This window comes from Falco naumanni, chromosome 1 (assembly GCF_017639655.2).
Source record: "Falco naumanni isolate bFalNau1 chromosome 1, bFalNau1.pat, whole genome shotgun sequence".
In the NCBI taxonomy this organism is placed as follows: domain Eukaryota; kingdom Metazoa; phylum Chordata; class Aves; order Falconiformes; family Falconidae; genus Falco; species Falco naumanni.
In genome coordinates, this window is record NC_054054.1 from 107,200,702 (window position 1) to 107,214,410 (window position 13,709).

The 13,709-nt window shown below is 53.1% G+C and overlaps 1 protein-coding gene across 3 annotated transcripts in view; it reads right to left on the reverse strand.

Moving 5' to 3' along the window:
* The window catches only part of SMG6 (SMG6 nonsense mediated mRNA decay factor), a 118,194-nt gene that overhangs the window by 41,311 nt on the left and 63,174 nt on the right, over window positions 1–13,709 (reverse strand). For all 3 annotated transcript variants that reach the window (XM_040615674.1, XM_040615665.1, XM_040615654.1), the window contains exon 13: window positions 8,848–9,049. In XM_040615674.1, the coding sequence (XP_040471608.1) occupies window positions 8,848–9,049 (202 nt within the window). The remainder of the gene's footprint in view (window positions 1–8,847; window positions 9,050–13,709) is intronic.

Below are 13,709 nucleotides of genomic sequence, written 5' to 3' on the forward strand. Positions count from 1 at the left end.
GCTGATGGTCATCTCACACTTCCAGAAAACACTTTAAAAGAGCCTTTTGCTGACACCAGAGCCAAACTGTGCAGCGCTGGCTGGGGAACCCCACACATGCTGGTACACGTGCACAGCTCACACCCAGGCTGCCTGATCCACTTGGAGCCAACGCAGTGCCTAAAGCGCCCTGTCCAAGATGAGCCTGGAGGAGAGGCAGAGGTGGATCCAAGGCTGAGGGAAGGCAGGGGATGAAGGGATGGAAATGTCACAAAGCCGCTTGGACAAATTCCCCATGGCTTTCCCATGCACCGGGTACCGCTCACTCCCTCCACACATGAGGAAAGAGGCACCTCAGGGGTAGGGGAGGTTGTTTCCACCAACTGCTGGTTCTTCCCTCCCCAGTTCTCCTCCAAGAGATGGGGCTGCCTGGAAGGCAGCACCTTGTACTTCCCTGCAAGCTGCCTCCAGACCACAAAGCCACTCTCATGCTCACTAACAGGCGCGTTAAGAGAACACGTGTAACTGGATCTTAACACGTTGGCAGGTGGTTCCTCACCTCGTAGTGAGACTGCAGTTCTCACACACCAGCGCTCAGCTTCAGGATGGAGGCAAAGCAGCAGGACCCCGGCTCTGCAGAGGGGTGCTGGACTGGAGTTACTGTTGTATCCGCTCCTCCTCGCCATCACGCCTGCCTGGCCCGGGCTATGGAATCTGTTAATGCTTGGCTGTGGCAAAGCAGCTGCACGGCTTTGAACTCCTGCTGCCTTCAACACTGTTTCTGCAGCTTGATGCCACGGCTGTTCGTCATCAGGCAGGCAGTTGTCTGAGCACTCTGCATGGCTGGGGCGAGAGGACATGAAAAGCTAGTATGCCCCAGAGACTCAAGTGGACAGGATACGGACTGGATTAAAATCTGGTCAACAGAGGTCTTAAAATGTCAGCGTAAACAGGAGGGCAGTCCTGGCGGGGCTGCGGGGAAGCTTGCTTGGGCTTATGCTGCTTAACAATAGGTTCAGTGACCTGGACAAAGAAAACCTTTACTGATAAAGCCTGCAGATTAGACACCGTCTCCTACCCTCCCGATTTCTGAACTCCCCAACAGACAAAAACCTTAAAACTGGTCAGTCACCTACTCGGGAGCAAACAACACACTATTTAATACAGCTAAAAGCAAAGCTGTGTGACTAGGAGCAAGGGCTGCAGGATGCTGCGGTGCCTGGTAGGTATGGAGAGCAGGACACAGCCGTCACCTCCTCATCACAAGCTGGTGCAACACATCGAGCCCAGACAGCCACAGCTCAGAAGCACCAGGAGAACGGCTCAGGGGATCCAAACCGTGCCTGCGAGACCATCACACCTCTTACTCCATCTATTCAGCTTATGGAGGGACATGAGACACACTTATATATCAGGGTCAGAGCAGCAACGGAGGACTTCCCAACCTAGAGCGAAATTAAATTAGCGGAAATCGAAACAAAACATATTTAGCCTGCAAATAATGCACGTTTTTAACAGCGATTGAAAACTGGCTCCTGTGACAACTTGCTGGAGATCCCACTGGGTTCTCAGGCTTTTGAAATCAAGGCTCAGTGTTTTCTACAAGACCTGCTCTTGTTCTCTTGGAAATTTCCCTGTGGTTCCCCCGAGGCAGAAAAGACCAGAGGAGATGGCCACAGCTCGCCAGCATCTGGGGCTCTCCCAGGCTGGATTCCCCACTTCCAGGACTGACGCACACCACCGTGGGCTCCTCTTTGAAGAGGGGGTTTCTGACCATTCTTCCCAGAAGCTCCCTGATGTTCAAAGCACCTTGCTGACAGACGGGCAGGTGTGCCTGTGAGAGTGGCCACCTCCCCAAACCCAGCGTGACGGGGGGAGAGCGGCCCCCCAAACAGAGCCCTAGGCAAGGCACAGGGGAGTACTCCAAGCCCAGCTGTGACATTTCCTTTCACCTATACCTGTACAGCTGTTTCCTACAGGGCTGAAGCCTCAAGTGAGATGTGTGAGGCTTCTGTAGGTGCTTGGGAACAAGATGGAACAGAAACGTTTCACACCTGGCCCCAAAATTACAGCACGCTGGAAGGTGGCCAACATAAACTGGCAGAGTACCAGTTGCAATGGACATCAATTAAGAAGCCTGTCATCCTCAGACTGCAGGGTTTTCTTTTTGCGATCTGCCTCGCTCCTTAAGCCTTCAGCAGCACCAGCGCTGGAGTTTTCCAGATGGGATCATTTCCCTCAGATTCCACTCGCTAGATTTATTGCAGTATTTTTTTTTTTTTTAAAAAAAACCCACCCCCCCTTTTAAGAGCCTGAACTATTATTCCACATTGCGGATTTCTCCAGGGCTGTATTGAGTGTCCTTGTGCAGCGCTAGTGCTTGTTTGCCATGAGTTCCCTTTACCTTCAGCTGGAGAAACGCAGTTTTAAGAATATGCTCAAAACTCTCCTAGCTTAAAGAGTGATTAAAACCCGAGACCAAATGAGAAATGAACAGAATGCCTCCCTGGAAGATGCCCTGCACAGCCCTAGGAGACACAGCAGCAGTCACTAAGACAGCACTCACACCCATTTCTATGAAGGTACATCTAAAACAGCACAAGGGACACCAGCGTACCCCGCCTCTGCCACCCAGAGCAGGGGACGTGGACTCGGCTTGACAATTCCTACTATGCCAATGACACCTGGCAAAGGCAGAGGGAGGCTCCAGTGGTGTCCACACAGCCCCTGCCACTTGTGGTTCGAGAATATGCCAAGGATGGATGAGGAGTTCAAAGCAGGTGATACTCTGCGCGCTACCTTCGTGGTGGCATAAAATCCAGCCCCTCCTCCATCACCCAATGACATCATCTTCCAACATGGCCCATAATTTAGCCTAATTGCATTTTACAATCCAAAGGCACCACATGAAAGGGAAGGTCGAGGCTGGGATGGAGTTCAGATACTGGTCAGAAAATGTAAACATTTCTAACTGCCGCCTCGGGGCTGCCAGCTCCTGCCAAGTCCCCGCTCCAAGCAGGACTGCCTGTGGCAGGGATCTTTCACTGCTTGTTTGGAAACCGAGGCAGGCAGGAATGGAAGGAGTTTTTCAAGGATGACTCCTCCTTGGACTCTCCTACCTGGGGCTCCGATCTCTGCTCACAGTTTCCCTTTTCCTCTCTGGATAAAACTCCAAGCTGGAAGCTCTCACTCTCATGGGCTGAGTGCTTTTCCTTGCCAGCTGGAGGGAGATGCTCCAAGGCTATGGAATGGGAATATGGAAAGGATGCTGAGAAAAAAAACAGTTACATTTGCTCACTGGGGTTTTCTCTCTGCTTACAAAAAGTTTGTGCTCTCAGAGTCCTGGTCTTGCTACCCTTCCTCTGATGCCTTGCAAAAGTCCTCCCAAAATCACTGCAGCGTGGCTACTCCAACGTGGATTTCATCCCTGGCATTCCAGGAGTCATTTGGTCCTGGAAAGGACAAAACCTCTGGTGTTTCAAGGCATGACAGAGCCCAGTCACTCTGACAGCTACTCCTCCTGCGCTTTTAGACCTGGGGCTCCCTTTCCAAGAAGAATCAGACATGACTACACATTGACAAGAGATATCTGCAAGCCTTAAGAAGACTGAACTACTATGGTATCAATAATAATAAATAAGTGATGTGAATAACAATACAGGACTAATTTTATTCCAAGCCTAAATAATAGTTAGCTCCTAAACAGCTAATTCAAAGGCTACTAGTTCTGTAGATCTAGAGCAACAAGAGAGAGGGTCAAATTTGGACTGTCCACCAGGGCTGGACAGTACAGAGGAAAGAAAATTATGTTTTCTAAGGAGAACCAAGTTTGGATTTTAGGCTATCTGCACTGACAGGTAATGCGAATAGCAGGAAGCAAGGACTTGTGCAACAAGATCAGCACCAAGTGTGGGAAGCTACTGGCCACCCTGGAGTTGGAAGAGCCACGCAGTACCCAATTTGTAGGTCTGGGGCAGTAAAACATTGCTAGCTATTTTTCAGACCCTTGCACTTTAGGGCTTTCGTTTGCCTGGTGAGGTGAGACAGGGTTGAGACTAGCTGAGTGGTGAGGATCTGAGACAGTCCATTCCACACATGAGCGTGCACATGAGGGGGGGGGGGGGAAAGTGCCTTTCTGAGAGAAGGGAACCACAGTGACTAGCCCTATAAGCATATGTATTAATCATGCACCGTCTGGTTTTAATCCACACACTGCTGATCCTGCGTCTCACTGTATTGTTATCAGGGGAAGGAGTATTTCTCCTCAATCTTATTCACCAGCCAAAAGCCTGAAAATGCAAAAAACACATTTGTGAAGTGCCTTCCCAAGGACCCTGGGCCCCGGACCTGGTGAGCTGGGGCTGCTGCCTTTTTATTGGCGTTTAAAAACCTTTTATTAACGTGTGTCAGGGCTGGGGGAGGAGAGAGAGGCTCAGGTTTCAGGACCCCCCATGCAGAGAGGTTTATTGTGGGAAGGGACATTAACACTTTCTCCTCCACATCTCCCTGGCTGGGGCATGCGGCAGAGCATGAGGTGATGCACATACCAAGCCCGTGCAGAGTTTGCAGGGATGCAGGCAATCTGTGATGCCATGTGCCTGCGCAGAGGAGCTCCCTGCTCTGCTCCACGCTGGGTGACCTGCAGCCCTCTTCCAGCCTTGCCACCAGCCCCACGGGGCCACTGCAGAGCAGGATGCTCCCCAGACAACAGGATTTGGTGAGAGCTGAGGAAACCAGGACGTGCCCCAGGTTCCCAGGGCTGCACAAGAACAGACCCATGCATATCTCAGATGCACCACAGCTAGGACTTGCTTTAACCTCAACACAACACAAGCGTTTTCCACTCAAAGTGCCCCACAGCAGCACCACACACCACCTTTACCTCCCTTCTTCCTGAACCTTAGCTATGCTGCTGCTCCCTGCTCTTGCCTTGGGTACAAGGCTTGGGTGAGTGAGGTCCTGGCAGCGTCTCCTTCAGCTGCAAATGCTGCAGACACAGTCTGACAGCTCAGGCACCAGGCTGCATAGTTTGCTGTTGACTGGTACGTTCAATGGTGTTCCATCACACAAGCTGCAATGGATATCTGCCCAACATACGCCCAGGAAAACATCACCAAGTTATGCTCACCCTGGAGCCAGCTTTTGTTGGTTACAGCTTCAATGACAGTGCAAGAGACGATGGGAAGCTCTGAGTGTCACACTGGCTCCAGCAGGAATCTGAACGCGCAGCTTCATGGCAACGAACAGAGTCAGAACATTTTCACTCAAAATAAGAGCCAGGCCAAATGCTCAAAAACTTGCTGAGAAACTCTGGCTGAATACTGTGCTCCATCTACTAAATGGGATGTGGAGAAGAAAAAGAAGTGGGAAGCACAGTGTTTGTCCTATATAGCTTACAAAACAACCATCTTCTTGGAGGAGCCAATAACCTAACACCATTTTAAACCCAATACTCTCCAGTCTTGCCTTTCAGCAGATGCCTTCCCTCCAAAATTTTACAAATTCCTTAAAAAACTATGGTGCAAAAGCATGGGGTAAGGATTTGGAGCATCAGCAAGCAAGGGGGAAAAAACAGTAAAAATACAACCGCCTCTTCCTAGCCATGCAAGTGACAGGAAAGGCACCACAGAGAGCTTCCCAGAGCCTCTTTGGCATACCAGAACCTTCCTCCCAGGCCACAAGACATTCACAGGGTGCCATATAAAGAGCAGTACATTTTCTTTGCCTCTCCAGCAAAGAAGTGTCAGGAACTTGGGCTGAAAACTGCGCCAAGTCTGAGAACAAGAGAAACAAATTGGGTGCAGAAAAATAACTCCTGCTAAAAAGCAATGAAAAATCAGTACGGGAAAGGCAGTTCTTGCTGCACAGAAAAAACATTTCTCACCTGCTCCCAGCTCAGTCAAACAGTGACCAACAAGGAGCAGGCAAATGGGAAAGTTCCTGCAACGCAGCTGGATGCGGTACGTGCCAGAGTTGCTCCGCTGCAGTGCCTGCTGCCATCGCCTCATTGAGGCTCAGGGATAGAGATCCCCTTGTGCCACCATGCTCAGCACAGATACAGCACCCTTCCACTGCAAACAGCCCAGAGATGCGTCTGCTGAGGAATCAGATTCATCTGGGCTCTGCACACTAAAAGGAGGGCAGGGAGCAGATGGTGGACTGGGGGCCACACACAAGGATCCCTTGGTTGAGTTGGATTAGGGGCTTCTTTGCAGGGAAGTGCTTTTTTTGTATCTTGCACACAGTCACTCGTGAAAGGCATATGTATTCGTGCCTCTCAGTCATACCTTCCTGGCTTGGTCTGCACTGCCTTCTACAACAGCCTACTTCTGGAGAGTCAAATAATTCACGTCATTAATATTGCAGAAGGAGAAGATTTGTGGAACAAGGTAGTCATCTGACTGTAACGATGCAGCTGCCACTCCAGTCCCTTTCTACTGCATTACTGAATCACAGAAAATGGGGTAGGAACATCCAAAGAGGTCACTTTGCCTCCTTTTCTAAAGCATTCACGTCCACCCATGTTGTACCTGGGAGAGCCACCCAGCCTGCTCTTACAAATCTCCAAGCCGGAAGAGATTCTGCAGAATCGCTAAGGAGGCTGCTTTCAAGTGCTTAACTACCCAAAGGTACGAAGCCTTCCCTAAAGTCTAGTCTTAATCTATTTTGCTGCAATTTATGCCCATTCTTTTCTGTGCTTTTCAGCGCGGAGCTGGAGGACAGCTTGCTCTCTGTGCAGCAGCTTACTGCATTTTCCCTGAATTTCCTCTAGACTAAAAAGCCTGAGCTCTTGAATCCCTACATGGAAGTCAGGCTTTTGAGATTTCTGCTTTGTCTCGCTGGCCTCCCCTTAATCCTCTTGGGTGTCCTCTGCAAAGTGAATATGCACACCTGCTGTTTCACCAGTCTGACCACTAATGAAAACATCGGTCAGTACTGGATGGAGAACAGACCTCACAGAACCCAGTGCTTCTGCTCAGCGTGTCCCAGGCAGTGCTGGTACCAGTGGGTTCCTCTGTCTACCTCGGTGTGATGCATCTGGTGCGTTAAGGCAGAGACCAGGAGATGGCACAGCACAACTGGCACACAACAGGGGGGCTCAGACCTGCACAAACACCCCAGCCTGCTGGGTGGGATTACGGTTCCCAAGTCAGCCCCTTTCAAACCAAACAAGACCCACAGAGGCGGCAAAAAAAACCCAAAAATAAGGGGGGGACAGACCCAGGCAGGCCCAGCTTCTTCCCTCTGGGATCTGTCGTCCTTTCAGCAGGGCTGAGCTGGTACCACCATGCCTAAAAATCCTGGATGCTTGGGTGGCTGCTGTTTAGCTGCGAAGGGCACCAGCCCCCACCAGTGGTGTTGTACAGTTTCTTTATAAAGCACCACAACCAAAGGGAGCTAGGAGAGTGAGAAAACTCAGCTCAGAAGCTGAGATGTAGCTATAGGGCAAAAGATACGTCTCTTCTTTTCCAAAGATGAGTGCAAATGCCTGGCAGGGCAGGTAGATGGCACTCCGAATAAACTGGTGTGTGGTTAGAAAAGGCAAAGTTCAGGGAATACCGACCCCTTCCCACAAGTTATGGGGCACCAGACGGAGCTGCTCAGCCACCTCACCTGCCTGCTGGGGGCTCTGGTTTGTGGCTGCTGGGGAAGGAGTCCCAGCACAGAGAATGGGGCTCTGGGACTGTCCCCAGCAGAACCCTGGTGAGGCCACAACACACACTGGTCAAACAGGCTACCTGAGGACAGCAATGGCAACCGCACACTTCTTATTTTAACCCCTTCAAACAGAACCTTGAAAATCGATTTTTCCACAATGATTTCCTAGACTAAGGTGTTTTACCAAGCCGGGAGAGCTCTCGGTTTTACTGGGACCCTGTGCCATGGGCAGTGCTGTGAGCATGGGCTGGGCAGAGAGGTGAAACAAATTTGCACCTCTTGGGTCCCTCTGTGACAAATGTCCTAAATTTCTCACCATCATTTCAGGCAAATATCAAGAAGTGGCACATGGGAAGGCACGCTGCCACCGTCACATGCAGGCTCTCCACGGAAGCCAGCCTCTGCATCTCCACTTCTCCTCTCGCAGCACCAATGCCACAGCTTCCCAGATGAGCAGCGTTTCTGGTGCTGTGATCCTGCCTCCAAGCAGGAAACTGTTGAGAGCCACTCTTATCCTGCCGTGCCTCCAAGGGTGTGCAAAACAAATGCCATTGTGCCTCTTATATCCCCCATCAGGTTCAGACACGTTATCCAAGTGCAGCCCCCAGGTCCCTTCTGGCCAGGTGGTGGCAGAGAGCAGACCCAAAACCCCACATCAACAAGGGAACTGATTTCATTATTCTAAAAACAAACAGCCAAAGGAAAGTTCAGGCTAGAATGGGCTCCTAGAGCAAAGAAAGGAAAATAGAGAGCGGGCAGTGGGGAATGCTTCATATTCCTAAAAGCCTTTTGTACGTTAACACATGGTGTCTGCTTCTCTCTAGTCACCTATTTATCACTCTCCTCTTTAGAGAAGGAAAAAAGTCCTGGCTGCCTTCCTAAGGCAGAGTTTTGTGGCCGGGGGGAGGGGGAGGGTGCTTTAAGCATGATGCAAACCATTTGGAGTGCACTGAGAGCACTGCCAACACAAGCTGCACTATTTAAACAAGTGAGGAAATGATCGTATATACAACATGCCAGCGAGCACACACACACCAGAGGAAGTCGAGAGGGGTTTTCATGACACAGAGCTGGATGTCAGCGGCTGAAAGGTCGATATTTTCCCTTAACACCCTTCTCAATGACTTAATCGTGTTCCGTTTGCACAGAAAACTTCCCAAGAATAAAAGTCTGGAGGAATCGAGGGGGGATGTTTGGCCTACTGCTGACCTTGTCCGAGGTCCTCTCCACGTAGCAGGGCTCCTGGGGGGCGACCAGCAGGGGAACGAAGCCCGAAAGCAGCCGATCCTCTTCCAGGCTAAGCAGGGCAAGGTCGTCATCTGGGTCCTTGTACAAGGGCACCTCCGACTGATTCACTGTGGTCAGTATGTTACAGAAGTCAGCCAGCGTCGCCCACACATCTACTGAGACCCTGGGAGAACGAGGAGAGACGTGAGCAATTCGGGGCTGGAATGTGTTGGGAGTTGCCTGCAATGCTGCAGCGAATACCAGAGAGGTGAGGCGAGGCAAGGCACGCCACCACCGCTAACCTACCCCACCGGGAGGGCTCCAGCCGCAGCTGCGCTGGCACCGAACCCAGGAGGGCTTGCAACCCTCGCCTGCGAGCGCTGACACCGACCACCCGTCCCCCTGGATGGGGACGGCTCCCAGGATCTCGCCCTTCCCGCTGCTCTGCCCACCTCTGCCTGCTCCCGAGCCGGCACATGCGCGGGAAGCAGCTTCCCTGTGCAGTGCCGGCAGGAACCCAGCTCGTTCCAGATGGGAGCAACGATGCTTGTTACTCAATTTTAAAGCCTGCTGGGAGGACAGACCGAACACCCGCGCTGCTGTCGGGGCAAAAGAGGCACCTGGGGGGCTCCAGCCCAGGCTGGGGCACCCTCTCCTTCGCGCAGCTGTTATCTGCTGCGACCACGTGCTGCAGCCACGCTCTAAAGCGCAGAGATTTTATATCTTTTTTTTTAGTTAAACCCCAGCCGCGGGGGGTTAAGCCGTGTTTTGCTTCTGGCCATGGTTTCAACACTGGTTAGTGACCTACAAAGCTGCCTCTGCAGCGTCTCACCTTCCTGGAGCAGCAGTGACATGCAGGGAGCCGGGTGCGAACACAAGGCTACCAGCAGCTCTGGACTGCTCTCCACACGTTCTCATCACACTTCCCATCGCTGAGCACACCCCGGGGAGGGCCCAGCACCCCAGAGAGGGCCACCGTGAGGGAAGCAGGCAACAAGCACCGGGACGCTGCAGCCAGTCAGGCTGCCTCCTACTGCATTTCTTTCTCCTGTTTCTAAAAGCACCCAGATATTTTTTTTGTTTTAGTGCATAAACTAGGAAAAAAGCAGAGAACAGGGGAAACTAGGGCTGATCTGCTTCTGGTGGCAGAAAGGAGGGCTGCTCATCCACCCCACACCTCTGGGGCACTGAAAAGCACAGGGAAGCCAGCATCACTGGGCGCGCAGCAGTGACCGGTGCGGCCCGAGGCAGCCCAGGGCTGGAGGGAGGCCCCCCTGCTCTTTGAACTGCTCCAGGTGGACAGAGTCTGCACTCGGTTATTTACGGGAATCAATGTACCAGGAAAGCACACTGAAATGAAACATCTTGTTTTCAAGAGCGTCCTGGGAGCCAGGCAGAATGAGGAGCCATTAATCAAAGCCCAGCACGTAATCAGCACACATGTAACGCAGAGTCGCCCACGTCCCGGAGCCAGCCCCAGCCCGCACACCGCAGAGGAGAAGAGGTCCTTCAAAGCCTTCTGGGCACAGACACCAGGAGCTGGGTTCATTCACAAAGCTCCACCGCTTGGCTCAGCCAGGTCTGGCTGTCAGAAATGTTTAAATATGGAAAAAAATAAACAGTTGCAACACGTTTTTCGGAGGGATCTGTCCGAGGCCCTTTGTGATGTAATGGGAAACGCTGCGTTTGTGCTACCAGCTGGAAAATAAACAGAGCTGTGAGGGTTAAAAGGAACTGAACTTTCCACGACCCCTATCTGCAAAAGAAGAAAATAATAAGAGGAATGATCCACTGCCCCACAGCCCTGATAGTTTATCCTCCGGCCCAGGCTGCAGAGACAAGCACCGGATGTGATAGGGCTGCTCTGGGCCACCTCCAAGGCGAGCTCTGCCCATGGGAGATGCACAGGGCTTGGGAGGCTCAGCCCTCCCCCAGTGCCCTGCTGGCAACTGGGCTTGGCTGCCTGAGTCCGGTCACATAGCACTGGTGGGGCCCCTCCAGTGTGGGCTGCAATGAGGGCTCAGCTTGGATGAAGGAGATGCAGAAGCTGCAGGCATCAGCAGGGGAGAGGAACAGGGAGAGTGCCTGCAGCTGCTGGGGAACAAGCCCACTGCGGACGGGCACTGATGCTGAGGATGCTCCTGGTGGGCTGAGGCAGCCAGGTGCATGGGGTCAGGGTGGAGGAGAAAGGAAAGAAACAGAGACCTCGCCTGTATTCCCAAAGAAACAGAGCTGTAGGCAGGGGATGAAGATGACCAGTGAGGGTAGGATGCTGGGCAGGACTGGGGTCCACATGCTAATGGGGTGAAGGAGCAGCACAGATGAAGTACAGGGAGCCATCTCCCTCCACGGGGCTTGGCACCCAAAGTCAGAAAAAAGCCATGTGAACAGCCACCAAGCTGATGCTGCCAACACCTTCGCAGCCACCCAGCCCAGCAGTCCCTTCCCCTCTGCCCCAGCAGCTGCCTGCCCCCACCTCCTCCGGCAGCGCTGCCAGGCAGGGCAGCCCCTTGCCACCCCCCGAGCGCAAAAGCAGTTCCTGTCACTTTATCCTCTTCATCCCCAGCTCCCTATAGCTTTGCAGTGCCTTGCCACATCTGTCATTTGCACTGCATGTGTTAGGTTTCCACTCTGGGCTTGCTTCAGTCAAACCACAGACTGTGCTGGCTCCCCAGGTAGCAAGACCTCACTGCAATGCAACCCTGAGCAGCTCTGTAGCAGCGGCTGGCAGCCGGGCAGCACTCTCTCACATGCAACACCCTGCAGAGCCTTCAAAAAGCCAACAAAGAAGAATGTGTTGGCGTTTCTGCTCTGGTTTTCTCCTGTGATACAGAGGTAGCACTGCAGAGAGCGGGGCTGCCTTCCCCTCGGGTGCAGCTACACTCAGTGCAGCTCCTCTGCAGTGTATCTCCCAGCACTGCCACCACCAAGATCATTTACCAGCTGCTACCCGCTGGCAAAGCTAGCGAAGGCAAACAGCTCATGCCGACACCCTACGGTACCGTGGATCTCCTGCTGGGACACGCACTTGCCCCAGAAGGTCACACAACACTCGGGAGCCCTGCCAGGCACCTTCTCCCCACTGCTCCTTCCCAGGATGCTGCCGTGACCACCTCCAGGCGTTTCTGGCTTATGTCACCCAACGGCGCTGCGGTACCGGAGCGTCTCTGCAAAGCCAAGGCAGGCCCAGGTGCTTGGAAGCGCTGCGTATGCACAGTGCCACATCTTTGGCATCCCTCTGCGGAGGGAGGCCCTGAATTACTGACACCGAGCCCAGGCACGCAGCTCCCAGGTACCGGGATAAGGCTCCCAGAGCTTTTAACCGAGGAAGCGAGAAGGGGGTTAGCGCGAGGTCTTTCCTCAGAACGGGGGTTCATTCACTTCCCCACAGACACATTTACATTTGCTTATTCCACTAGGACAGGGGAAAAAAAATAAGAGTTAATTTCTTTTTTATTGCCTCAGAATTCCAGGTTTAATGTAGCTGTCAGTGTGAGCGCAGCCCAGCTGCACGCCGACAGGACGCAGCCTGGCCAGGCGACGGTGAGAGCACCGCACAAGTGCGCAGCCGAGCGCACAGGCTGGAGCGCAGCCCCAGCGTGCGGGTCTGCGTGGGGATGGCTCCGAGCAAAGAGGGATGCCCACGACGGGCAGGCATCACCGCAAGGCAAAAGGCACGCACTGAAACGTGGGGAGAGCAGAGGGTGCCGGGGCCAGCCTGATGCTCGCCAAATCCCCGGCCGCCACAGTGCCGTGTGGCGTGCCGGCGTAAGCCACCATCTTCACCAGGGGCGCGGGCTGCCTGGTGATTAATATCAAGCACAATGACCCCATGTTACAAGCCTGCGGGGGCCTGTGGAGGTGGCCATTTCCTGTGTAATACCAGCTTGTTTAAACACTAACATTCAAACTCCACAGCTGCAGAACAAACCCGGAAAGCGCGGCGCAGAAGAAGCCCTGCATTGTGTTCCCTAGCCGCCAAGAGCCACGCTGCCGTGCAGATGGCAAACGCCTCGGGCTCGCGTGCTCCCGGGGCCAGGCGATGCACACCCACCGGCTCCCGGTGCAAGGCGGCACCGGTGCCCACCCCAGCACAAAGCGCTCCGCATCCCCCTCCTGGGTTTCCTCTTTCCTGGCCCAGGCGAAGCCAAACTGAAAGCAGCTCCTCTGCAAGGAATAAAAAAGGGTTGGCGGTGGGAGCTCTTCCCAAAAGGCGTTCGTCAACCTTGTCCTGGACTCAGACACAGCTGCCCAGAGCGGGGATGACGTGGTCACAGCCCCTGTACCCCATGGCACCAACGATTTCCCCCGCTCTGCCCTGTATGTGTTCCCTTTGGCCAGCCGGGCGTCCATAAACCCATCCCTCTCCCAAGAACATGCCTTCGGAGTTAGAGGGATGTTCTCCTCCCCAGGAGAGGTGCAGTTTCCTCCCAGCCAGCCTCTGCTTCCCCACAGCCCCCTTCTCCATAGAGACTTTTGGCTTCTGCTTCGGTCAACTGTGCCTTCATTCTCAGCCAGGTTTACACTACTGAGACACCTCTCAATCCTCACTTTGATGTCTCGATAGAGAAACTCTGGTGGCCAGCATTACTAACTAAGGCTGAGATCTGCAAAAGGGATTTTCCATTTAGTCTCCAGCAAGGTCTTGGCACCCCTGTCCAAGACTCTGTCCATCCCTCCCAGTGGGAGCTGCCATCTCAGTGACACTTCTCTGCAAGAGCGATGTGATGAGAACGATCTGGCAGATCTCTCTGGGAAGGTAAGCTCTAGAATGTGCTCAGAGCTTTTGGATTTAATTTAATACTTGGTTTAAATTAACCATTTTTAAATGCTTGCAGACAGTC